This window comes from Schistocerca cancellata, chromosome 6, assembly GCF_023864275.1.
Source record: "Schistocerca cancellata isolate TAMUIC-IGC-003103 chromosome 6, iqSchCanc2.1, whole genome shotgun sequence".
Classification (NCBI taxonomy): Eukaryota; Metazoa; Arthropoda; class Insecta; order Orthoptera; family Acrididae; genus Schistocerca; species Schistocerca cancellata.
Window position 1 is genome coordinate 477,253,696 of NC_064631.1, and position 27,771 is coordinate 477,281,466.

The following is a 27,771-nucleotide window of genomic DNA, read 5'->3' on the forward strand; positions in this document are numbered from 1 at the left end:
AGAGTAGGTGCTTCCTTTCTGTGTAGTCTAGGATTGTGCTTTCGACATTCATAACCTCTCTGATTCTATCATTTCTAATATGATCAAGCCTGGAATATCCACAACTCCATCTCCAGAAAGCCACCTCGACAGCCAGCAGGTGATCTTTCTGCCTCTTGAGTTAGTTCCCACAACTCTGCACCATATGTTGTGATACTTTCAATAATTGTGAGGTAGATGGTTTGTTTTGTTCTGCACATTATGTTTTCATTCCAGAGAATACCATGTATTTGTTTTATGGCTCACTTGCCCTGGCCAGTTTTATTTTTTTATATCATCCATATTTCTACCATTGGATGACAGTGTCACTTCCAGGTACTTAAAATTATGACACCGTTTAACGTAGCAGCACCGAGTTGTAAGTCATTAACAGCATTTTCTCCCACTTTCAGATATTCTGTGTTTTAGATACGTTTATGACAAGACCCCATTTCTCATATTCTTCTTTTAATTTCCAGAGTGTGTAATTTCCATCTTCCTCATCTCCAGCTACTAACACTTGGTCGTCAGCAAAAAATAAAGTGAACAAGATCTCATTGTCTATGGGGATACCCATTCCTCCACGTTTCCTTTTCCAGGATTTTAGTGCCTCCTCTAGATAGACCTTAAAGAGTGTAGAAGTGAGTGAGCATCCCTGGTGTAGCCCCTTGTCACCTTAAACTCTTGAGTTAGTTGGTTTCTCACTTTTCCCATTGCAGTACAACCTTGGTAGAGGAGTCTGACAGCTTTCACATAGCTCGGTGACATATCATTATCAATTAGACTTGTCCATAGCTTTTTCTGTGGAACTGTGTCATAAGACCCCTAGCTTCCTTTTCTCCACTAGGTTTTTGAGGGTAAATACTCCATCAGTACAGGAGTGACCAGATCTGAATCCATTTTGTTCTTCAGATTCAGTTATTTCTTCTCCTACCCTCTTTTTTAGGATACAGCCATAGACTCTCGTCATGGATGGCATCACTCAAATACCACAATAGTTTGCACAATTTCTCCTGTTGCCGTCCTTAAATTTTGATGTAATTGTTTCCTTTTTCCACTCCTTTGAGGCTTCGTTACCTCTAAGGCATTTGTCAAAAATCACTGCCAATATCTCAAACAGTTTTGACAGTGCTGCTTTAACCAGTTCTGTATAAATTAATCCTGGACCTGGCGAATTTCTGTTTTTCATGGCATTAATTGTAATTTGAACTTCCTTGGAGGTTATCGATGGTATATTATTATTACTGATTTCAGTGTCTGGTGGGTTCTCAGTGAATGCCGCTCTGTTCTCAGTTAGTAGTCCTTGGTAGTGTTGTTCTCATTCCTGCATGCTAATGAGGTTTATATCTGCTTTGTCTTTATTCTGTGTTCTCATTTTTTTAATACCTTCCAGGCTTTACTTGCTCATGTATTCCTCATGCTTTTTTCTATCTCTTCACCGGTTTTCTGCCAGGCTTCGTTTTTTACCTTAAGTGTTGTATTTTCTCCACTCTCTGTATTCCTGCCAATCATTGTCTGATCTTGAGCTCAACCATTTATTATAAGTTTTCTACTTACTTTCTACCTTCTCTTGTACCAAGTGCTTCCACCACTCATCGTATGTTCTATTATTCTTTTGCATTTCTTTTTTTCCCAGTGCTTCATCAGCTGTGTTGTGGATGGCTTCTTTAACCATCTCATAAATCGTATCTGTGGAGGTTTCTTCAATGGCAGCAAGTTTTTCTGCTAGCTTTTGCTGGTACAAGAAACGGATAGAACTGTGGTCAAGGCTTTGTAAATTATATTGGGTATTATTGGCTTTCTCTGGCTCAGTTCCCACTTGAATTTCTGTGTCTTTGATAAACTTGAATAATATCTTAGACATTAGCAAAAAATGGTCTGATCCGCACTCTGCACGTCTTATAGCCCTCACGTCTTGTACTACTAGCTTTGTTGTTTGTTTTATTATGACATAATCTATAATGGACTAGAGGTTAACGCCTGGTTTCGTCCACGTATATTTGTGGATGTCCTTATGCTTGAACCGTCCATTCAGAAATCTTAAGTCATTTTGCATGCTGAATTCTATCAATCTTTCACCATTATTATTTATGATTTCATAACCACATTGACATACTATGTTGTCATTAGCTTTGCATCCTATTTTGGCATTTAGGTCTTCTAGTAAAATGACTTCTTTGCGATTCCCTATATTTTCAAGAGATCTTGTCAATAGAGTGTAGAATAAGTCTTTCTTCGCTACATCAGCGTTGTCGTTTGGTGAATAGACCGCAATAATCACCACAGAATGACCCTTTATTTTCATCTGTACTTGCAGAATTTTATCACTGACATGTTCCCAGCTGGTTAGGTTTTCTTTGAGTTGTTTCTTTATGGCAATGGCAACTGCACTTTGGGCCCGTTGTTCCTTTGGTACCCCACTATAAATGTATATGTAATCATTTTGTCTCTTCTGTACCATGCCCATTCACTTTGGTTTCTGTTAGGCCCATTATGTCGACATCAAGGTGCTTTATTTCTTTAAAAACTTCATGTTTCTTTGTAGAAATTTCTTGTATATTCCATGTGGCAATTCTCATTGTCCTTTTTCATGCCTGTTGTCATCTTTGTTGTGATCCATTCTGTTCCGAGGCTAAATTGGGAAGTTTTGCATGTGATTTCTTTTGCTAGAATGGAGTGCAGGTCCAATGCCTGACCCCTGACTTGGAGGACCAGGTGATTTTGAATTGTGGTTTTCTTCCACTAGACGATCGCCTTTCTGGGCTCAGGGACTCTGTCTATCCCTCCCTTGGCTTCCTGTGGGATTGAGGTGCCACTTACTGCAAGTCTGCTGTACTGAAGTCCATCTTCTTCGCCTTCCTTGCCGATGTGGTCTTCACCCGTAATCCTGGGCATGGGTAACGTGTTATACCCTGCGATACTGGGTCCCCAGCAGAACTTTGCCATCAGCTTGAAAGCTGGGCCCACCCTTGTGATGTAAATGTGCCTGCTGAGAACTACCCAAGTGTGCTTAGAGAAGGGGGCTCTAAGCACCCTGGGCTGGGTTAATGTGTGTCTTTGGTTCCATGCACAAAAGCTGAATAGGGTAAGTAAATAAATAAATAAATAAATAAATAAATACTGCTTATGTAAATGGCCTTTTGCACTGATAACACTGGTCCCTGTCAGATCACCGAAGTTAAGCACTGTCAGGCATGTCCGGCACTTGGATGGGTGACCTACGAGCTGTGGAGCTCTGTGATAAATGGGGTGCACTCAGTCCTTGTGAGGTCAATTGAGGAGCTACTTGACAGTGAAGTAGCAAGACCAAACAGTGAGGTATCAGTCCCATCACATTAGGGAAGGATGGGGAAGGAAATTGGCTGTGCCCTGTCAAAGGAATCATTCCAGAATTTCCCTGAAGTGATTTAGGGAAATCATGGAAAACCTAAATCAGGATGGCCAGACACAGGTTTGTACTGTCATCCTCCCGAATGTGAGTCCAGAGTGCTGCGATGCTTTATGATGTCGTAGCTGAAACACTGGGTACAGTCTGCAGCCGTTCCAAACTGATTCTGCGATGTTAAAAACCAGATCTTGCAAGCAGAAAAAAATTCTTACCCCCATATGAAGTACTCTAACACAGTCTAAGTGAAATTTTATCAGTTTATCCTGAGAAATGTCACAGGTCTGTGAGAATTCTGAAGGGTTCTGGGTGATACATTATTAGTTGGATGATATCCCTATATAATGATGATATGTAGTGCATTGCTACCAGAGTGCAACCATCCAAAATCTGTGGCATTTTTCAAGTTTGTGACTGAAAATTTTTATTGTCTCCTGACACTTGTTGCTTGATGGGGCAACTGGCCAACTAAGATGAGGGTGTTGCTGGGGAAATTGAGTGGGTTGTGGAATAGGCCGAGTGAGGCAAAAGGCAGGTAAAGAATTATGAAAGGTCACAGTTTGATAAAATAAACAGCTGATGCAGGGCAGGTTTTGGGTAGGCATGTAAGGAACATATAGAATGGGGAAAGTAGGGAGAGCACCAGGGTAAGAATACAGAGTAGGAGAAAGATGTAGAAAGTGGAAAATGAATCCAGTGAGGGAACTGGGATGGAGTGGAGGACAAGAGAGAGGGGATGTGAGAGTGTGGTGTGTTGTGAAAAGGGTGGAATGGAGCAGGAAAAAGTGGGGGTGGGCAACGGGAAAAATGCTTATGGGGGGCATGGGGGCAGACTGGTGTAGAGTCAGACTGAAGGAAGAGGAATAACAGACATATTTCAGGGAGAGTTCCCAGATGTGCAATTCAAAAAAGCTGGTCTTGATAAGGAGAATCCAAGTGGAATGTCATGTGTTTGAAGCAGCCACTGAAGTTGACCACATTGTATTGTGCAGTATGATCAACAACAGTGTCGTCTAGCTGACCTTTGGGCATCACTTGGTATTGGACTTTGATGTGAGTGGTTAGTTTGTTAGTGACCAGGCCCATGTCCATGTGCAATACTCTGCAGTGATTGCAGCAGGCTTAATATATGATGTATGTTCTTTCACATGTGTCTCCCATTAACAGTATAAAATATGCCAATGACAGGGCTTGAGTAGGAGGTGGTGAGCAACTGTATGGAACAATGCTTGCACTTAGGTTTGCCATATTCTTCTTCTTTAAATGCCTGGCATTACTTGATTTACATTGACAAGCAGTCCCTTTGTCACTATGTCAGGTGTGTTACTGGGGCGTTTGTGGACCAGAATTGCCCTTCTGACCTTGTCCAAAAATGGATCTTCTGTGCCATATGATACAAACACACAAAACACCTACTGAGCCCTCTCTGCCACTTAGTACCAACCAGGATCAGAACAACGAAATCACATTCTCTGCAGAGTTATCAACTATGTTCATCAAGCCTTGAAATGTGGAATACTCTCCCTATTCCTCTTAAGTGGTAAGTAGTATAACTGGGCATTGTGGGACAGAGTGCATCGATGTCAGATTTCTAATGACATCATCAGTGATGTCATGAGTTGTTGTCAGATTTCACCCCTCCCCCACACCCCCTGACATAGACCAATTGTTCTGTGTATAAAATGGTGGGAAATTCAAAACAACCAGGGTTATCCATCCCTCTCCTACGATGTCATTATGAAAGTATACCTATTGTTCTAAGTATAAACTGGTGGGAAATTAAAATGTCTAAGAAGGTGCATTGCACTGATGATGTGAAATTCAAGGATAGTCTGTATGATGTCATAATCCTAGATGGTGATCCAAGATGGTGATCTGAGGATACTAGGGCAGTCTGTATGATGGCAGAATCCAAAATGGCGACTGTTGCATGGGAAATAACTAGCCTGAACTGACCTGCTACTTTCAGTGACAAAAATGCCACTTAACATGGTCAAATAACTTATGGGAATGCAGACGGGTGACATTATTGACAACTGCTAACATTTTGACTGGAGCATATCCCAAAGATGACTGAAATCAGAAAATATCGATGGTGAAATTAATAATCAACAGGTGATATAGCAGAAACTCTGTCCTTTTGTCCATCCGGCTCAATGTGAAGGAGTGTACCTTGATTCACAGGGTCCATATCATCTTGAACCCTGAGAGTTTGCCAGCTGGTTTAGCCTGTCTTGAAGTCACCTTTCATCAGCATAGTTATAGCAAAAGACAGATTAGATGTGTGTTGCACTGTTGACCAACTGTGCACCGGGCGAGTGATGATAATACTGAGTTGGCACCAAAGTCTACGTCCTTTTTGCCTTACACAGGGAGCATTTTGAACAGAATTGGTCGTACTTTGTGGAAATATGATGTGAAGTGTGTTTTTCGACAACCATCTAAGATCAGGGTTCTTTTATATTCTGTAGAAGATGATCCTGGTTTGCGTAAGGGAATGTCTACCGTATTCCTTGCAGTTGTGGCATATCATATATTGGTCAGACTATCAGGCTTGTGGGGGACTGGATACTGATCATAAGCCAATCCACCATTGCAGAACATTGTCTTGGCATCAGTCATCCTATGGACTAAAACAACACGGAGATTCTGACATGTGCTTCCAGCTACTGTGGCAGTGTTATTAAGGGAGCTGTTGAAATTAGCTTGTAACCTTATAAATAGAAATTGTTGTTTTTGTTTAAATTATGCATGGAATCCTGCTCTCTCATTTGTCAAAAAACAGAGGGCAGAATTTATGCTACTTGACCTGTTGATTATTATTTATTGTTATTATTATTATTATTATTATTATTACAGGATTAATCAATACAAATATTAATTAATAACAACATCTTGTTGTATTCCTGTTATCCTCTGCCCAGCCTCTTTATCCAGCTTATCTTCCTTGTTGATGCTGTGATGTTCCATTACTCCATTTATGTGATGTGTCCAAGAATGTCGTGGTCTTCCATGTTTACGACTGCCAGGTGGTTTCCATTCATAAACCTTCATCATATGTCCCTACCATTTTAATGATTTTCTTTCAATTCTATCTATCACTGTATCATTTGCCTTCATTCTAGCTCTTACTTCATCATTAGTTTTCCTTTCGATTCTTGACATTCTGGCACTCCTACGCAAATAATCCATTTCCACAGCTATTAGTCTTCTTTTGAGATCCACATTTTAGATCCATAGTTCTGATTCATAGCATAGCATAGCACTGATTCAACCATTATCTTACCTGCTCTTTTCTTATTGCTGTTGGAAATATTCTTATCCCACCAAAAAGAATTCATACACCCTAACACTTTTCTGCTTTGCTGTATTCTATTTTTACTTCTATATAGCCCAATCCATTTTTATCAATATGTGCCTCGAGGTATTTAAATTTCTCTACCTGTCTCATAACTGCTTTGTCATTGATGTGTACTTCAAATTTAGCATCACTATTTGTTAGACTCATTTGTAGTCACCATCTGTTCTATTCCTGATATAATTGTCGTATCATGAACTCAAGGTCATAATCATTTTATGCTATAACAGCTTGAGCATCAGCAAAACTTTTAATGAAAATATCTGTACATCATTGACAGTGATTTCCATACCTCTACAGCTGTTCTTCCAATTTCGGAGAGCCACTTCTACATATAAATTGAACAAGATGGGTGACATACTGCAACCTTGTCACAAACCTTTAGTGACATTAATATAGCCGGCCGCGGTGGTCGTGCGGTTCTAGGCGCTCCAGTCCGGAGCCGCGCTGCTGCTACGGTCGCAGGTTCGAATCCTGCCTCGGGCATGGATGTGTGTGATGTCCTTAGGTTAGATAGGTTTAATTAGTTCTAAGTTCTAGGGGACTGATGACCACAGCAGTTGAGTCCCATAGTGCTCAGAGCCATTTTTTTTGACATTAATAGGTTTTGATAACTTTGAACCTCGTTTTATCTCTACCGCATTATCTCTGTACATTTCAATAATAATTTGTGAAAGGTGATCATCCATACCCATATCTTTCACAGCTTCCCACAGCTTAGATCTAGGGACTGTATCATAAGCTTTTGTTAAATATACAAAGACAGTATGTAGCTCCTTCCCTACTGCTATAAATTTCTCCATTAGTTGTTGGAAAATAAATAGGTTATCTGCACATGATCTGTTCTGCCTAAACCTGCTTTGGTCTTCCCCAATATGGTGGCCAACATTTTGTCTATTTTTTTCGAACAGTATTGTGCCAAATAAGCGGCTCATTGTACAATTGGCACTAATGCCTCTATAGCAGTTTGTGTCTTTTCTATTACCTTTCTTGAAAATAGAAACCATATATGACTTTTTCCATTCTGAGGGAATTTCAATCCTTTTACAACAGTTGTTCATCAGCCGGGTTATTCGTTTCTTCAGATATCTTCCTGCAGCCTTCAATAATTCAACAGGAATGTTTCCTGGGCCAGGTGAATGGCCATTCTTCATTTTAATTAATGCACAATTCACTTCCTCTATTGTAATGTTTATGTTTTGATCAGTTACTTCCGTCTTCTCTCCATTCCCTTGTATGTAATATGGCCTATCTTGCTGCAGTTTTGCCTTGAAAATGGCAGGGTGTGCTCTTGTTGAACTATCGGCAGCTCTCAATGATGTGAACTGGCTGCATTCCCATAAGTTATTGGAACATAGTATAAGCCAGGAGAAACTAAGGTGTCAGTTTATATGTTTTCCCACATGCAGGTAGAAAGCTGTTATTTGCTCAGACATGCAAGACCTTGCAAGGCTATTTATAGCAGTCGTGGTTGTCAGGTCACTTGTTCTAAGTATAGAATTCAAGATGGTCATTGGATTTCCCCTGCCATCATCGGTATCACTTGCACTGAGTTAAAGTCTATTAGTGCTACGTTTAATTTCAATTCAGAAATTGGGAGTCCACTTTCCCTAAGTTTAAATGTGTTGGTAGCCCAGCTGCCAAATTTTAAACAATTTCCCCCTCTGAAATTAAAGTTTAGACAGTTTTCTTCATCCTTCTGACATTATAGTTTTAAAATTGTCACCATAAATTTGGAGCTAACATGTCTTAAGTTTAAGTCCACTCAGTGTGCCACTACTGTCTTACAGCCCACAGCAGACATATGAGTGTGGCACACCACCAAACTATGTAGTCCCACTTACCCTGGAGTCATGCTGAAGTGGGAACATGTGGGTATCACTGCTTACGTGTCAGTTGTGCAGTGAGCTGGCTTTACTGCTGCCACCCATGCACAATGTTCAGGATGTAGGCTATAGTGATGGTGTGGTGATGGGAATTCATGCAGTACACATTTGCCATAAAACGTTTATTGTACTCGAAAGAATAAAGCAACTCGTGATAAAGTAAATTCTGCTTACAGTGTTTATTAGCTGGTGCTCACGGTTATGGTTTGGCACTGTAGTTCCACTTAAACATTATCCTGGAGGGTATACACTCCTTGGTGACAAGTGCATCAGCCATTTGGATGACCAGGGGAGAGCAGTGGACACATGTCCGGAACAAAGCGAATTTTCCTCACAATCACAGGGCACTGGGTATTTTGAGGACATGATAAAATGTAAGTGAAAATGAACAGAGAATGCCAATGAAACTTCCGTAAGCATAGGTAGGCGCTCACACTAATCTCAACCACGTGGTCTGCAGATTGCAGTTATAGACTACAGAAAAAAACACTTCTGACTGCACTGGCCATCACTTTTTCTGACCCACACCTATGCGCACCACAGACATTGTCAGAATTCTGCCTACTGATATGTGTGCATGCTGTCAGATACACCTGTTGCGGCTAGCTTGTGCCAGCTGTAAGCAGCTCTGGTCCATTCATGCATTTCTGTGCCATAGTGCTACTGTCCACCAGTGAAAGCTCTGTGCCCAGAGACACTGTACACATACTGCCAATTCAAGTGCCTAATGTAAAGTGCAAAATAGTAGTTCTGGTTGCTGCTACTAGCATGCTGTTTATGATGGCATTGCGTCCACAGGCCAAAGTGACTTCAGTTAAAATGGCAGGGGAAATTCGAAAATTCACTTCCAATGTATTTACACAGGGCATTCAATGGAATATGATAGAACTATGATTCTGACCACAGCAATACCTTTTTGGGATTGCGTTATTAAAGACTCCATGGACGTATGCCTGGTAGAAAAACTGGTGAGCCATGATACTGGCTTCCAGTTGGACAATGCATGGAACACCACCATCTCTATGATATGTTCTAATCAAAGATGATAGAGTGCGCCAACAGCCACAACAAGCTATAATGCAAAGGACAGCTGAGTTCTGTGGTTCAACCAGTGAAGGCACTGCCACCAGGAAGTGTGATCCGTATGACAACTTGATTTTGACACATGTGTGAAATATTCTCAGTGCACTATATATTGCAGAATGGCTCAATTATATGTCTGTCTTTGATGGCTCACCTGAAGATGACTGGCATGTGCCTAATCAAAATATCATGGGATGAATTACATGATGACCAGTTGCAAGCCTGAAATGTGTTTGACAAATCACCTAAGTTTAAAAAGACCTGTCACACATACATTCTGCAAGGGAATCCAAAATTTAAAAAAATGAAGGTGCACGCTTGTCCTTCAGAGTTGTGCTGAGGGGGGGAAAGAACAATATTTTCACAAGAGAAGTGATCGAAACCCTACTTGTGCACTACATTTTGCACCACATTTCAGGCTGAAATAACTTTACCTTCATCTTTGGGAGAGTGTAGCACCATCTAGAGATGTAAGATGTTGTTGGAAGCCTCCAGCAGCAGCTGTTTAATGGAGGATGCTGTGAGAGTGTTAATTTCAAAGTGTGGGATTAGAAAAAAAAGACTAAATATGTTCTAACAGTAATGATTTATTCTCTACATTTCATAAAGTACAAAAATGTATGTACAAAAAGTGGTAACTGAAAATATATAAACTGTTATACCTGTTTGACACTGCAGCAGTTGAACTGTTAAGTTTCATCCCACATAAAATGTGCTAAGTCTCTTCACATATCAACTACTTGGACTTTAAAGTCTTTCTCAGTTTGTAGTCTTACACTTTTACATCTGTTATGCAGTGGATATATGAGTTATAGGGAGGAGAAGCTCATGAATGTAGGGCTGGGGGAAGACTATCAACTTCTGTGCTGAGTCAGATGTTAAACCTCGAACTGTTTTCGTATGATACTTAAAGATTCTATAAATTGGAAATACGCCCTGAACCAGCACAATTTTACAGTTCAGTGCCTGATGTACAAGACATCATCACCTTCGTTGGGTTAGCTCAACGTAGAAATTCATGTTGACCCTACATTGTCATGTTGTAGCAAAAATTCTAACAAATTACCATGTACATAGTCATGCTTCCTTACTGTAATAAAAAGCCTCGCATTGCAGTAAAATTGCAAAAAAAATTGTCTCCTTAATGTAACAGCAATAAGTGAAAATGTATGAAGTGTTATTTCTCTCTGACATTGTAACAGCTGAACAGTTAAGTTTCATCACATGTAAAATTTGCCAAGTCTCTTTGGCATAGCAACTGACTCAGAAGTCTTGCTGACTTTGTAAATGTATGAATTACTAAGACTCCATCTCAAACAGCTGAGCTCTTATGTCTCATGGGCTATATGTATGATAGACTAAAACATATTGCAACTTATAAAAATATTATTCAATTTTTATATTAAAAACAAAGATTCCATGACTTACCAAACGGGAAAGCGCTGGTAGATAGGCACAATAAAAAAACACAAACACACACACAAAATTTCAAGCTTTCGCAACCCACGGTTGCTTCGTCAGGAAAGAGGGAAGGAGAGGGAAAGATGAAAGGATGTGGGTTTTAAGGGAGAGGGTAAGGAGTCATTCCAATCCCGGGAGCGGAAAGACTTACCTTAGGGGGAAAAAAAAACACATGTTATGTGTGGATGGATGTGTGTGTGTGTGTGTGTGTGTGTGCGAGTGTATACCTGTCCTTTTTTCCCCCTAAGGTAAGTCTTTCCGCTCCCGGGATTGGAATGACTCCTTACCCTCTCCCTTAAAACCCACATCCTTTCATCTTTCCCTCTCCTTCCCTCTTTCCTGACGAAGCAACCGTGGGTTGCGAAAGCTTGAAATTTTGTGTGTGTGTTTGTGTTTTTTTTTTATTGTGCCTATCTACCAGTGCTTTCCTGTTTGGTAAGTCATGGAATCTTTGTTTTTAATATATTTTTCCCATGTGGAATGTTTCTTTCTATTTTATTTATTCAATTTTTATATATTATTAATATACATTTTTTTATACTTTAAGAACTGTGAAAAATAAATGTCTACTTGGGCAGTTATTCTTTTTTTCTACAGTAGTTATCTTCATCACTCTTTGAAAACATAATGTAACTGGATAGATAAAGAAATCTACTCACCATTGGCAGCAGGAGAGCTCATACATATAAAGGTTAAGGAAACTTGCAAGCTTTTGGAGCCAGTGGCTCCTTCTGGCAGAAAGTTTCAAGGAGAAGGAAGTGGGTGAAGAAAAAAGACTGGCAAGGTTTAGGAAATGGGGAGAGTTTGGAAAAGTCACTCAGAACTCCAGGTCACGGGAGAATTACTAGAGCTGATGGGAAGGGAAAGCTGATTTGTGGGGAATGCACCAGATAAGATTTGAAAACCTTTGTGCTTAAAGATGGAAGGTGGAGTAATAATCAAGATAGAGAATACTGACAAAAAAGTGTAAGAGATAATAAGAGTGGTAAAATAAGTACATTGTATGTGGTAGAGTTGTGGGGAAATAGACAGGTCAAAACATAAAAGATATAGAAAAGTAAAAGAGAGTAAGGAAAGTAGTAGTAAGTGAAAAGAAATGCTGAGAATGAAGAAGACCAGGTGGTTAGTGAGAAACGAAGACATGTTGTAATGCTGGTTCCCACGTGCGGAATTCTGAGAAGCTAGCGTCTGGGGGAAAAATCCAGATGGCACATGTGGTGTAACAGGCACTGAGGTAATGACTGTCATGTAGCAGAGGGTGCTCTACAACAAGTTACTGTGAGTTGCTGGTGTACACCCTCTGTCTTTGTCTATTCATACTGACTGATAACGTGGTTGTAGTCATACCAACATTTGAGGTCAAACTGTGTTTGCATATTACCAAACTATTAAACATCCTTCCTCACTGTAAACTTCCTGCGTCGAGGATCATATGTTTGTGGAAGATGTAGGTCTGAGACTTGCACTATACATCTGCTTACCATCACCTCCTCCAGTATTATTCCCGGCACACCTTACCCCAGCAACGACAGAGTCATGTGTGAAAGCAGCCAGATCGTATATATCAGCTTTGCTGGAATCATTACGCAGAATTTTATGTGTCTGTGATTAATAAAAAGCTATGCACTTGCACGAAAGACCATTGCATTTTTGAGTCATCAGTCTTCTCACTGGTTAGATGCTGCCCGCCAAAAATGCCTCTCATGTGCCAAGCTTTTCATCTCAGAGTAGCACTTGCAGCCTACCTGTATGTCCTGAGTTATTTACTGGATGTATCCCAATCTCTGTCTTCCTCTACAGCTTTTACTCCTCTGCAGCTTCCTATAGTTCCATGGAAGTTATTCCCTGATGCTTAACTGATGTTCTATCGTACTGCCTCTTCTTTTTGTCAGTGTTTTTTTTTTTTTTTTTCATATATTCCTTTCCTCACCGATTCTATGGAGAACCACCTCCTCTCTCCTTACTTTATTAGCCCATCAAATTTTCAACATTCGTCTGTAGCACCACATCTCAAATGCTTCTCTTCTCTTCTGTTCAGTTTTCTTGCAGTCCATGTCTGAGTGCTGTACAATACTGTTCTCCAAACATAGTAGACTTCTCTTTGCCAGTAATGCCTATTTTGTCAGTGCTACTCTGCTTTTAATGTCAACCTTGCTCTGTCCGTCATATGTTATTTTGCTGCCTAGGTAACAGAATTCCTTAGTTTCATCTACTTCATTATTACAAATTATGATGTTAAGTCTTCCACTTTTCTCATTTCTGCTACTTATCATTACTTTTGCCTTTTTTTTTATTTACTTTCAATCCAAATTCTGTACTCATTTGACTGTTCATTCCATTCGACAGAGCCTGTTAATTCTTCTTTGCTTTTACTTTCATTGCAGTACTGTGACCAAAGGCCAATTACAATGGCCAGTTACTGAGAATGCTGCACTGTTGCTGGGTCTCCTTCCTTGCCTATATTGAAGCCACCTTACTCATTTTTGTAATGTGGCTGAGAAACATGAAGTGCATTAATTTAAAGATTTCTACATCCATACTCTGCACACCACCATGTAGTGAGTGGCAGAGGGTATCTCAAATTGTACCAGTTATATAGGCTTTTTCCCATTCCGTACATGTATGGAGCATGGGAAGAATAATTGCTTAAATGATTCTGTATGTGCTATAATTAGTCTGATCTTATCTTTGTGAGCTCTATGAGATGATATGCTGGGAGTTGTAGTACATTCCTAGATTTGTCACTTAAAGTGGGTCCTAGAAATTTTTAAAGTAGGGTTTTACAGGATAGTTTCCATGTACACTCCTGGAAATTGAAATAAGAACACCGTGAATTCATTGTCCCAGGAAGGGGAAACTTTATTGACACATTCCTGGGGTCAGATACATCACATGATCACACTGACAGAACCACAGGCACATAGACACAGGCAACAGAGCATGCACAATGTCGGCACTAGTACAGTGTATATCCACCTTTCGCAGCAATGCAGGCTGCTATTCTCCCATGGAGACGATCGTAGAGATGCTGGATGTAGTCCTGTGGAACGGCTTGCCATGCCATTTCCACCTGGCGCCTCAGTTGGACCAGCGTTCGTGCTGGACGTGCAGACCGCGTGAGACGACGCTTCATCCAGTCCCAAACATGCTCAATGGGGGACAGATCCGGAGATCTTGCTGGCCAGGGTAGTTGACTTACACCTTCTAGAGCACGTTGGGTGGCACGGGATACATGCGGACGTGCATTGTCCTGTTGGAACAGCAAGTTCTCTTGCCGGTCTAGGAATGTTAGAACGATGGGTTCGATGACGGTTTGGATGTACCGTGCACTATTCAGTGTCCCCTCGACGATCACCAGTGGTGTACGGCCAGTGTAGGAGATCGCTCCCCACACCATGATGCCGGGTGTTGGCCCTGTGTGCCTCGGTCGTATGCAGTCCTGATTGTGGCGCTCACCTGCACGGCGCCAAACAGGCATACGACCATCATTGGCACCAAGGCAGAAGCGACTCTCATCGCTGAAGATGACATGTCTCCATTCGTCCCTCCATTCACGCCTGTCGTGACACCACTGGAGGCGGGCTGCACGATGTTGGGGCGTGAGCGGAAGACGGCCTAACGGTGTGCGGGACCGTAGCCCAGCTTCATGGAGACGGTTGCGAATGGTCCTCGCTGATACCCCAGGAGCAACAGTGTCTCTAATTTGCTGGGAAGTGGCTGTGCGGTCCCCTACGGCACTGCGTAGGATCCTACGGTCTTGGCGTGCATCCGTGCGTCGCTGCGGTCCGGTCCCAGGTCGACGGGCACGTGCACCTTCCGCTGACCACTGGCGACAACATCGATGTACTGTGGAGACCTCACGTCTCACGTGTTGGGCAATTCGGCGGTACGTCCATCCGGCCTCCCGCATGCCCACTATACGCCCTCACTCAAAGTCCGTCAACTGCACATACGGTTCACGTCCACGCTGTCGCGGCATGCTACCAGTGTTAAAGACTGCGATGGAGCTCCGTATGCCACGGCAAACTGGCTGACACTGACGGCAGCGGTGCACAAATGCTGCGCAGCTAGTGCCATTCGACGGCCAACACCGCGGTTCCTGGTGTGTCCGCTGTGCCGTGCGTGTGATCATTGCTTGTACAGCCCTCTCGCAGTGTCCAGAGCAAGTATGGTGGGTCTGACACACCGGTGTCAATGTGTTCTTTTTTCCATTTCCAGGAGTGTATCTTCAAGAATCTACCAGTTAAGTTCTTTCGACATTGCTGTGACGCGTCCTTGAGTCAAACAAACCTGTGATAATTTGTGCTACCTTTCTCCGTATGTGTTCAGTATCCTCTGTTAGACCTATCTGGTATGGGTACCATGCACTTGAGCAATATTCAATGTTGTGTTGCATAACTAAAGTTCATGCAGCTATTATATAGAAATTAGTGTGTAGCAGTCTGCCTCTGTAACGCAGTGATAACATTACCGCCTACCACGCAAGGGGGCCTGGGTTCGATTCCCAGCAGGGGACTGGGTGTTGTGTGTCTTTCATCATCATTGAAATGCAAATCACTGAAGTGGCGTTAATTAAAAAGACTTGCAATATGGCGGCCTAACCCCCAAATGGGTATCCCGGCCAATAAATGCCATACAGTCATTTAATTTCATTTCAGTGTGTAGCAGATTCAAGTAACAGTTGATGTTGGTTTAGTAAACCCTAGTCAGGCTAATTGATGCCTTCTGAAAAGCTAATTTGATGAAAGTGTGACTACACTCATTTAAATTGTGTTTTATTGTTTGACTTTGAATGCTTGTATTTTAATCCTTTGAATACCAGTGGTTTTTGCTTGAAACCACCATTTTATTAATTTTGGTTTGAAGTACCAGTGCCTTTAGCATGAAGCCATTGATCCTGTTGCAAGACAGAGGCATCTAGTGGTACTCTGAGATACTTCTACGAATGTAGTGTTTTGTAGCAGTCACTTTTAGTGTTCAAAATAACATTTGGCATGGAGATTGTCCTATGTGATTGTAAGAGACAATGACATGTAGTTATTTTTATAGTGGCCATATTGAGATCATTGGCAGCAAAGTAAGTATATCTAAAGTTATTGTAACATAAATTTGAGTTGGCATTACTGCTTTTGTGACTGGTTTCAAAATAAAACCACTGGGACAGAATGTAATTTTAATACAAAATTTACACATATTAGGCCCATTTTTGGTTGTTATTTAGGACTATAATTTGTTTGAGGCATTATGAGAGGTCATGGGAGTCAAGGACACAGCCAGGATTTGCCGAAGGGGTGGGGGTGGGGGGGTGGGGGTGGAGGTCCGTTTTGTGAAAGGCAACCTTGAAATGATACACATTTTTCATTTATTCTTAAAATATTTGTAAAGAATGATAAGCGATTTTATTCAACAGTGATATCAGAATTTGCAGCAAGTGGAGATATAACCATGATATGTAGGAGTTTTGTATTTTGGCAAATCACTAACAAGCAGTCATGCTCCAATCTCCATTCACCCTTCAACGTGATTTCACACTGTTCTTCTTTCAGGCTGTGTTTGAGCTGAGGAAGTGATCAAGAACAGACGAGCACTAATTTTTTTGTGATACTGTGATTATTATCGATAGGGCTTTTGGAATAAAGAGATCCCTGTTCGACAGAGAAACTAGAATAATTTTTGGTGGTGAAAACGCAAAGGCTCCAGAATTGTTCAGTGTTACACTTTCCCAAATTTCATCATTTAAGTATGCATCTCTCACTGCTTGCAATACAAGAAAAATTATTTTCTGCATTAAAGAATGTTCCAGCATGAGCCTAAATTAGGAGAATTTCGATTATTATTTGTTCACCATATGGTATTTAGTGCCAAGAGTCTCCAAAGAGATGCTCAATGTATCTTTGATGCAGCCCTTTTCATTTAAACAGAGGGGCTGCATCTTTAAGGGAATTGGAATCTTTCAAAAAAGAATGGGTTTTGGAAGGCTATGGCCTATAGTAAGGGACCAACCCCAGCATTTGCCTAGACTGAAAATGGAAAACCATTCTCGAGGATGCTGGCGCAAGCATTCAAACCAGCTCTCCTCCTAAATCCAGGGATTTCTATCTCAGTGGCCCAATATGCATAGCTACCTAAAGTCAATACAGAATTTGAGAAAACTGGTTATTGTACATTGTTTTAAAATAAAATAAAATGTATCAGAACAAAAGATTGAATTCTGTCATTGCATGTTTTTCCTTTAATTGCTCATGTTTATTTATTTGATAGTGCATGGATGCATGTGAATTTAAGATCTAATTGTGCATGGAATTGTTGGCTTCAGTTATTATACTGTTTCAAGAGCATAATAGATTTTGGATGAAAGGGGGAGGGAGGGATGCAGAATTTAGTCGGCTCAAACAAATTCAAACAAAAAATCTTTTAGAAATGAAGGAACTATAGATTGTGCTGTCATTCCATACCTCTTCTGCTCTCCAAAAACCCCTCATCAGTGTTCCATACCAGAACTGGTTTCCATAACTGAATACTACCCGCATGACCATATTGGGTGATATTTTACTATTTTTTGCTACTAATGATGGAATATTGAGCAAATTTTGTAATGAAATTCAATCATTGCCAAATTTTTTAAAGAAATGCAATCATCACCACTTCGATGAAATTTTTGTTGATCAATGCGATTTTTGTGTGACAGAAAAATCTAAGTGTGTTTTTATGCACTGATTTTAATTTCATGTTATTTGTAATGATATTTACTGTTCCACTGCCTTGTGAAGTACTGAAATATTGCAATGTCAAAGTTCTACCATTCTCCAAATAATGATTCCATTGTTAACATTAAGCTGTCATAGTTAGATAATTAGGCTGTTATAGAAGTGCATACATGTTTTTAACTTGGCATAACACTAGCAGTTGAAACAACTGATTTTCCTCTTCTTTCTTGGTACAAACTAATCCATAAATAGAAACTATCACAACGGTGGTTGTTGTTGTTGTTGTTGTTGTTGTTGTTTTTGTTGTGGTCTTCAGTCCTGAAACTGGTTTGATGCAGCTCTCCATGCTACTCTATCCTGTGCAAGCTTCCTCATCTCCCAGTACTTACTGCAACCTACATCCTTCTGAATCTGCTTAGTGTATTCATCTCTTGGTCTCCCTCTACGATTTTTACCCTCCACGCTGCCCTCCAATGCTAAATTTGTGATCCCCTGATGCCTCAGAACATGTCCTACCAACTGGTCCCTTCTTCTTGTCAAGTTGTGCCACAAACTCCTCTTCTCCCCAATTCTATTCAATACCTCCTCATTAGTTATATGATCTATCCATCTAATCTTCAGCATTCTTCTGTAGCACCACATTTCGAAAGTTTGTATTCTCTTCGTGTCCAAACTATTTATCGTCTATGTTTCACTTCCATACATGGCTACACTCCATACAAATACTTTCAGAAACGACTTCCTGACACTTAAATCTATACTCGATGTTAGCAAATTTCTCTTCCTCAGAAACGCTTTCCTTGCCATTGCCAGTCTATATTTTATATCCTCTCTACTTCGACCATCATCAGTTATTTTGCTCCCCAAATAGCAAAACTCCTTTACTACTTTAAGTGTCTCATTTCCTAATCTAACTCCCTCAGCATCGCCCAACTTAATTCAACTACATTCCATTATCCTCGTTTTGCCTTTGTTGATGTTCATCTTGTATCCTCCTTTCAAGACACTGTCCATTCCTTTCAACTCCTTTTCCAAGTCCTTTGCTGTCTCTGACAGAATTACAATGTCATCGACAAACATCAAAGCTTTTATTTCTTCTCCATGGATTTTAATGCCTACTCCGAATTTTTCTTTTGTTTCCTTTACTGCTTGCTCAATATACAGATTGAATAACATCGGGGAGAGGCTACAACCCTGTCTCACTCCCTTCCCTACCACTGCTTCCCTTTCGTGTCCCTCGACTCTTATAACTGCCATCTGCTTTCTGTACAAATTGTAAATAGCCTTTCGCTCCCTTTATTTTACCCCTGCCACCTTTAGAATTTCAAAGAGAGTATTCCAGTCAACATTGTCAAAAACTTTCTCTAAGTCTACAAATGCTAGAATCGTAGGTTTGCCTTTCCTTAATCTTTCTTCTAAGATAAGTCGTAAGGTCAGTATTGCCTTACATGTTCCAACATTTCTATGGAATCCAAACTGATCTTCCCCGAGGTCGGCTTCTACCATTTTTTCCATTCGTCTGTAAAGAATTTGCGTTAGTATTTTGCAGCTGAGACTTATTAAACTGATAGTTCGGTAATTTTCACATCTGTCAACACCTGCTTTCTTTCGGATTGGAATTATTATACTCTTCTTTATGTCTGAGGGTATTTCGCCTGTCTCATACATCTTGCTCACCAGATGGTAGAATTTTGTCTGTACTGGCTCCCCCAAGGCCGTCAGTGTTTTTAATCGAATGTTGTCTACTCCCGGAGCCTTGTTTCGACTCAGGTCTTTCAGTGCTTTGTCAAACTCTTCACGCAGTATCATGTCTCCCATTTCATCTTCATCTACATCCTCTTCCATTTCCATAATATTGTCCTCAAGTACATCGCCCTTGTATAGACCCCCTATATACTCCTTCCACCTTTCTGCTTTCCCTTCTTTGCTTAGAACTGGGTTTCCATCTGAGCTCTTGATATTCATACAAGTGGCTCTGTTTTCTCCAAAGGTCTCTTTAATTTTCCTGTAGGCAGTATCTAACTTGCCCCTAGTGAGAGAAGCCTCTACATCCTTACATTTGTCCTCTAGCCATCCTTCCTTAGCCATTTTGCACTTCATGTCCATTTCATTTTTGAGATGTTTGTATTCCTTTTTGCCTGCTTCATTTACTACATTTTTATATTTTCTCCTTTCATCAATTAAATTCACTATTTCTTCTGTTACCCAAGGAATTCTATTAGCCCTCGTCTTTTTACCTACTAGATCGTCTGCTGCCTTCACTACTTCAGCCCTCAGAGCTACCCATTCTTCTTCTATATTTCTTTCCCCCATTACTGCCAATTGTTCCCTTATGCTCTCCCTAAAACTCTGTACAACTTCTGGTTTAGTCAGTTTATCCAGGTCCCCCCTCTTTAAATTCCCACCATTTTGCAGTTTCTTCAGTTTTAATCTGCAGTTCATAACCAATAGATTGTGGTCAGAGTCCACATCTGCCCCTGGAAATGTCTTACAATTTAAAACCTGGTTCGTAAATCTATGTCTTATCATTATATAATGTATCTGATACCTTTTAGTATCTCCAGGATTCTTCCATGTATACAACCTTCTTTTATGATTCTTGAATCAAGTGTTAGCTATGACTAAATTATGCTCTGTGCAAAATTCTACCAGACAGCGTCCTCTTTCATTTCTTACCCCCAACCCATATTCATCTACTATGTTTCCTTCTCTCCCTTTTCTTACTCTCGAATTTCAGTCACCCATGACTATTAAATTTTTGTCTCCCTTCACTACCTGAATAATTTCTTTTATCTCATCATACATTTCATCAACATCTTCATCATCTGCAGAGCTAGATGGCATATAAACTTGTACTACTGTAGGCCAGTTTTCTTTCTCCTGATAACGACATCCTCCTGAGTAGTCCCCGCCCAGAGATTTGAGGGGGGGACTATTTTACCTCCAGAATATTTTACCCAAGAGGACGCCGTCACCATTTAACCATACAGTAAAGCTGCATGCCCTCAGGAAAAATTACAGCTGAAGTTTCCCCTTGCTTTCAGCCGTTTGCAGTACCAGCACAGCAAGGCCGTTTTGGTTAGTGTTACAAGGCCAGATCAGTCAATCATCCAGACTGTTGCCCCTGCAACTACTGAAAAGGCTGCTGCCCCTCTTCAGGAACCACACATTCGTCTGGCCTCTCAATAGATACCCCTCCGTTGTGGTTGCACCTACGGTACGGCCATCTGTATCACTGAGGCACACAAGCCTCCCCATCAATGGCAAGGTCCATGGTTCATGGTGGGGGATCACAACAGTACACAGCATAAAAAAATAAATGGTAGCACTTACATTAAATTCAACTGCAAGTGAGAAGTGAACTGATTAACAAAAGAACTGAGCCCAAGCAAGGCCAACAATTGGTCTTGACTAACATATGGGTGGTCAGTAGTCAATAGTGTTTTTTTGGTCATTAGTCTACTGACTGGTTTGATGTGGCCCGCCACGAATTCCTTTCCTGTGCTAACCTCTTCATCTCAGAGTATCCAATAGTGCTATGAATGTATTAATAATTTAAATCTATCATTGGCCTTGTTTACTATCGATAATGAGTATCCCTATTTCATCGTATGATTGAAAATGAAAATACTTTCAATTTCACTACATGGCAAATAGGTCCTGTGTAATTTCATTTAGGTGATACAGTTGGGGTCCGGTCCCCCTGAAACCTCCCCACCCCTTGGATATAGCCTTGTGGGAGTTTCAAGATGTGGGATTGTGTCTAGGAAAAATGCAAAGTTGCTTTCAAATATACCACATGAAAAGATGGGTGTTTGAAAGCTGTATGTCCCACTTGTTCCAAAGTGAAACCACTTCCAAAAACAATTTTCTGTTTGCTTTTTTCATTTTCTTCTTGTAATCATTGCTAACTATGATAAGAAAGGTTAATTTGGTGATTTTGTTTAATTATATATTTTGTCTTATATTTGGGACTCAAATGGTTAAAAACTAGTTGTCTCATTGTTAGTATAAAGACAGAGAAAAATATAGACAATGAAATAAAATTTGAAGGCGATGTACCCCACCTGATGGCTAGATCTTATAATTTTGTGCAAATTTTTGAGCCAACCATTAGTTGATGCCCCAATTAGGCACAGTTTTTAATATTATCAGTGAGTTTACTTTTAAAAATGTTGGTTTTTTCTCTTTTGTAACTTGTTGTATAATCAATGCCTGTCACTCGTCACAGTGTTCTAATCTTAATGTCACTATGTGAAGCAGCATGATAAAGAAAGAAAATTTTAATAGGAATCAAGACAATTTTACCCACAAAACATTTGAAGATAATTTACATCTGCTGATGATTCTCCATCCAAGATAAAATGCTGTATTCTCCCTAGCAAGAATCCAGTCACAAATCATGCTTGATGCCCCATAGGATAATACTTTCAGTAATAAATGTGTGTAGAGCTGAGTCAAATGCCTTTCGGGAGTCAAGAAACGCTGCGTTCTATCAGATTGATGCCCTTCTTATAGATGTGTATCAGCTATGTGCTTTCTTCTAACTACTGGGGACAGTTTTTTGTTCTAGGGATCTTTGGTATATCATGGTCAAAAGAGAGGCAATCTCAGCTGCAAATTCAGTATAGAATGTGATAGGGATTCCATTAGGCCCTGGAGCTTTGTTCAGTTTTAACTACTTCAGCTATCTAATGCCACCAACACTAATATCTGTTTCACTCATCTTTGCAGTGGTATAAGAATTAAATTGGGATGCTACTCTTGAGCTTTTATTTGTAAAGGAGTATTTGAAAACAGAGTTGATCATTTCTGCTTCTGTTTTGCTGTCTTGAATTTCAGTTCCTGTCTTGTCCACGTGTGTGTGGACACTAACTTTTGTGTTACTAACAGCCTTTGTATACATTCAATATATCTTTGAGTTTTGTGAAAGATCTTCCAATAATTTTCTGCCGCAGTAGTTATTGCCCTCATGACAGCCAAATCTATTCCATTCATCGTTTCTCTGTCTATAACACCATGCTTTGTTTTACACCTATTATGCAGTAATCTCTGTTTCTTTTGAAGTTTCTTTACAGTGACTGTATACCATAGACAGTCCCTCCCTCCTCCCATGCCCCATCATGAACTTATCTATCCAGTATGTGGTCAACTATTCTTTTAAGCTCGAGGCATATTTCCTTTACATGCTCCTGCACTAAGCTAAGAGTTTGAAGTTCCTCACTAGATATGACACTACTCCTTCTTTATCTATTTCACTGAATATATAAATCTTTCTTCTTTTTTTTTTAGTTGTCTTTTGTACTTTGGTAATCATTGTTGCTACTGATGCCTCATGGTTACTGATACATGTTTCAATGTGGAAGTCTTCAAAAAGGTCATGTTTATTTGTTGCCATTTGCTCCAGTATAGTATTCCAATATGGTTAGGAGCAACCATAAAATAAATTTCTATAGAACAGAGACTCTACATTGGTTTGTAAGATAAGATTACATTATTTCATAATGTCAGTGGCCGTGTCAAGGTGGGTACACTGGTTCCTACCAAATCACCAAAGTTAAGCACCATTGGGCATAGCCAATAGTGATGGGTGACCATCCAGGCACACCACATATTATTGACAATTTTTCTTTGAGATAGAGGGTATGGGAGGGGTGGTGGCATAAAGTCCCTGATCACCAGTCTTTGCACCAATGTTCTGGGTTAAATTCCAAACCCCTCCGCAGTGCCTCATGAAGTGAGGGCATGCGATAGTGTTGATGGTGATCTGTCCTTTGGATGGGGATCTTAAGCTCGGCGAGTCCCATGGTGCTTTTTAAGAGGAGTAGCCAATGTTCTGCCATCGAGTTTGACCCTCTACTTTCTCACATCTCCAGTAAGAACACAACATTTCACTTCTCTTCACTACACTACACTACACTACACACAAACACCATTACAGTCATCTACAACTTAACAGGTATACGCGCACACGCACACACACACACACACACACACACACACACACACACACACACACACACACACACACACCCCCTGTCATACTTCACAACGGGAAGGTGTATGTGGCTGCAGAGGATAGGAAAAACATTTCGAAGTAGGCAACTGAATTTCTAATTTCATAATGTATTGGTTTAAGGATGTACGACAACTGGGTCATTGCACAATTCCATAAAAATCAAGTGAAATATCTTCTTATATGAATAGTTTCAGGACTTAAAATATTTAGGAAATTTGTCATAAAGTAGCATTTTCAGTTAAATGCTCTCTATGACACTTGTAACAGAATAAAATTAATATGGAAGCATAAGATGATATTAAACATGAAATGTGTGTCTGTTTGCTATTAATACCTTTGAAAACTGTTAAAGTAAGTTGCTACTTTTGTTGTTGTATGTTCACTGTTTCTAAATGTGGGTAATTTGTTCATACAGTACATGACAGAAGGCATCTTGCTCCGGGAAATGATGGCTGATCCTCTCCTGAGAAATTATTGTGTTATAATGCTGGATGAAGTTCATGAGAGAACACTCTTCACTGATATTGTCATGGGACTACTTAAAAAGATTTTGAGAGTAAGTATGTATCAAGTGATAAAAATGACATAAAACTGTAATGCAGATACATGTATCATAATTGGAAGCAATTAGAGATTAAGGGAGGGTTTTCTCACATGTCAGTGCATTGCAGATGCTTGTCATGAAGTAGTGCACATGAAAATAAATCTTTCATAGCTGTAGCATAAATCTGGAATCACAGTGGTTAAGTATGACATCTGATTTGTTTGGCTACGTCAACAAACCTGAAGTTCTTTTTGTTCCTAAGGATCAAATGATATCATTTTGAAGGAAAGAATAAAGATGAACCATTTTCATGGTTTCATAGTAAAGAAACATTCACTAAAAAACATAAAAGGAGTAAATTTCAGGTGCCACCAGTATAAAGAAACACTCAATTAAAATTTTGTAGTGTTTTCTTGTTGTATGTGTGGTCTTTTATCAAACCATTTAGTTGATTATAACTGAAAGCTGTACATTTTAAGGCAACCTTCCACAAGTAGGCCAGAACAGGTACTGATAAAATGGCTTGACACATATGTTATTTTTACAGGAAGTAGCATCAAATTCTGGCTACTCTACCATAGCTCCTCTAGCTCTTGCTTGCCTCAGTGCTTGCTTCCTCTTTATGAACTTACACAGAACCTCCCCTCTCATTACCAACTGACATATTTCCATCAACCCAACTGAATCTTTCTCTTCCATCCCTTGCACCGCTGAACTCAACATAAGACTGTCTTTGGATTGTGAAACTGAGTATCTTTCCAACATGGTTAGCCAGTATCACAATTCAGCTTCCAACGTAATTAATTAGAAGGCAGTATATTCATAATCCCCTTACTTGAGTTGGCAATATTCTTTGAAATATGCAACCACCCAATGTCCAGTGTCTACTGCAGAAACTATTTAAGCAGTTCCTAACAAAACAGAAGCATGGCTTTGTGTCAAGCACTGAAACCAGCTGAGCAGTAGACTCTACACCAACCAACCCGTCACCCATGTTGTTGTTGTGGTCTTTAACCCGAAGACTGATTTGATTCTGCTTTCAACGTTGCTCTATCCTGTGCAAGCTGCTTCATCTACAAATAAATACTGCAATTCACATCAGTTTAAAACTGTGCACATTCATCTTTTGGTCTCTCTCTACAATTTTTACCCTGTTCTCTTCCCACCAGTAATAAACTGATGATTTCTTGATGGCTCAGAATGTGCAATATCAACCAGTCCCATCTTTTGCTCAAATTATGTTACAAATTTGTTTTCTCTTCAGTTCTGTTTAGCATTTCCTCGTTAGTCATTGTAATCTACCCATCTAATCTCTAGCATTCTTTTGTAGCACCACATTTCAAAATATTTGCTGCCCCCTGTCACTAAAAGGCTCCAAATTGTAGCCTGTAACATGGCAGTGTGTAATGAAACTATGTTGGAGAATGAGAAACAGCTTTCTGTAATTGCATTTTGAATTCGAAGAGTTCATCCACACATAGAGCACTATCTCCTTCAGCATAACAATGCCAGACCACACACAAGTTCTGTGACTTCTGCAACAGTTCAATGCCTTGGGTTCACTGTCATCGATCATCCTCCTTACAGTCCTGACTTGGCCTTCTCCAATTTTCATCTGTTTCCAAAACCTAAAGAACGCCTTTAAGGACTCACTTTGATAGTGATGAAACAGAGCAAACAGAGGTGAGGTTGTCGCTCCGCCCCAGACATTCTCTAGTGAAAGTATCTACAAACTGGTCTCTCGTTGGGAGAAATGTGTTCATCACCAGAGTGACTATGTTGAGATGAGAAGTAAATATGTACTTGTAAATTATAGATTGCAGCAATCAGTTGTCCTTTTTAAATTTTATTACGTAGATCTAGATTTTGGCTAGAAGCTAGCCACTCTCAATGCACTATTATTTTCGCTCAATACATGTAAGTCCCTGTTGATCGGGCTTCACTTACATGCATTGAGCAAAAATAAAAGGGCATTGAGAATTTCTAGCTTCTAGCTGAAATCTAGATCTGCATAATAAAAAATTAAAAAGGACAACTGATTGCTGCAATCTATAATTTACAAGTTAATATAATAGTCGCTGAGTGCAACCACTTTCCGAATGGAAGGTAACATGATGAAGTAAATATGTATACATGAAAAGTAAGGATGTAGAATGTTAATAATGTTTGTTTTATTCAAGAAGTGTTAAGAGCTTTCACATAAAAAATTCAGAGGCATTACTATCAGCATGCCCTCATACATCCTCCTTTCAAGACACTCTCCATTCCATTCAATTGCTCTTTCAAATCCTTTGCTGTCTCTGCAGATTTACAGTGTCATTGGCAAACCTCAAATTTTGTATTTCTTCTTCTCCAAATTTTTCTTTGGTTTTCTTTCCTGCTTCCTCAGCATACCCATAGACTAACATCGCGGACAGTCTACAACCTCTTCTCATCCCTTTCTCAACTGCAGCTTCCCTTTCATACATATATAGTTAAAATATGGCTTCCTGACCATTGACCTTCTTGTGCGAACACACACGCTATGCCCGAACTTGTACAGGACTTAGTAGATTAATCTGCCACGAGTAATGAGGATGATGGGCAAACATCTATACTACAAATATAGTGGTGTGGACATGTTGGGAATGTGGGTCTCACGGGGAGCATGCAAGGGATAAGTCCCTGCAGGCGCACTATCCTCTGTGCCCTCGGTGGCTCAGCTGGATAGAGTGTCTGTCATGTAAGCAGGAGATCCCGGGTTCGAGTCCCGGTCGGGGCACATATTTTCAACATGTCCACAATGAAGTATATCAATGCCTGTTTTCAGCTAGGGTGTCCATTTAATTATCATTTCATTCTAGCAAAGCTGCAAGGTCATCAACGGTAACTGTTCTTTCAGGAACAGATACTACCGTCATATATAATTGTCAAAAGCTTTCCATAAGTCTACAAATGATATAAACATAGGTTTGGTTTTCTTTAACGTGTCTTCTAAGGTATATCATAGGATCAGTATGCCTCATGTATTCAAATTTTTCTCTAGAACCCAAAATGATCTTCCCTGAGGTCAGCTTCTTCCCTATTCTTATGTAAATAATTCATGTCAGTATTTTGCAGTCATGACTTATGAAACTGGTAGTTCTGTAATATTCACACTTATCAGCACCTGCTTCCTTTGGAATGAAATTATTACATTCTCTGGAGGTATGATGGTATTTTGCCTGTCTCATACATCTTGCTCAGCAAGTGGGATAGTTTGGTCATGGCTGGCTCTCCCAGGGATCTCAATGGTGCTGAGACAATGTTGTCTACTCCAGGGACCTTTTTT

General features: G+C 40.1%; 1 protein-coding gene and 1 non-coding gene across 7 annotated transcripts in view; both read left to right on the forward strand.

Moving 5' to 3' along the window:
• Window positions 1–27,771, forward strand: part of LOC126088602 (probable ATP-dependent RNA helicase DHX35) — a 221,854-nt gene that overhangs the window by 119,400 nt on the left and 74,683 nt on the right. For all 6 annotated transcript variants that reach the window (XM_049906812.1, XM_049906810.1, XM_049906808.1 and 3 more), the window contains one exon: window positions 24,333–24,473. In XM_049906812.1, coding sequence (XP_049762769.1) covers window positions 24,333–24,473 — 141 coding nt within the window. The remainder of the gene's footprint in view (window positions 1–24,332; window positions 24,474–27,771) is intronic.
• Window positions 27,148–27,222, forward strand: Trnat-ugu (transfer RNA threonine (anticodon UGU)). Its single transcript has one exon. It is a non-coding gene; the product is annotated as a tRNA-Thr (tRNA).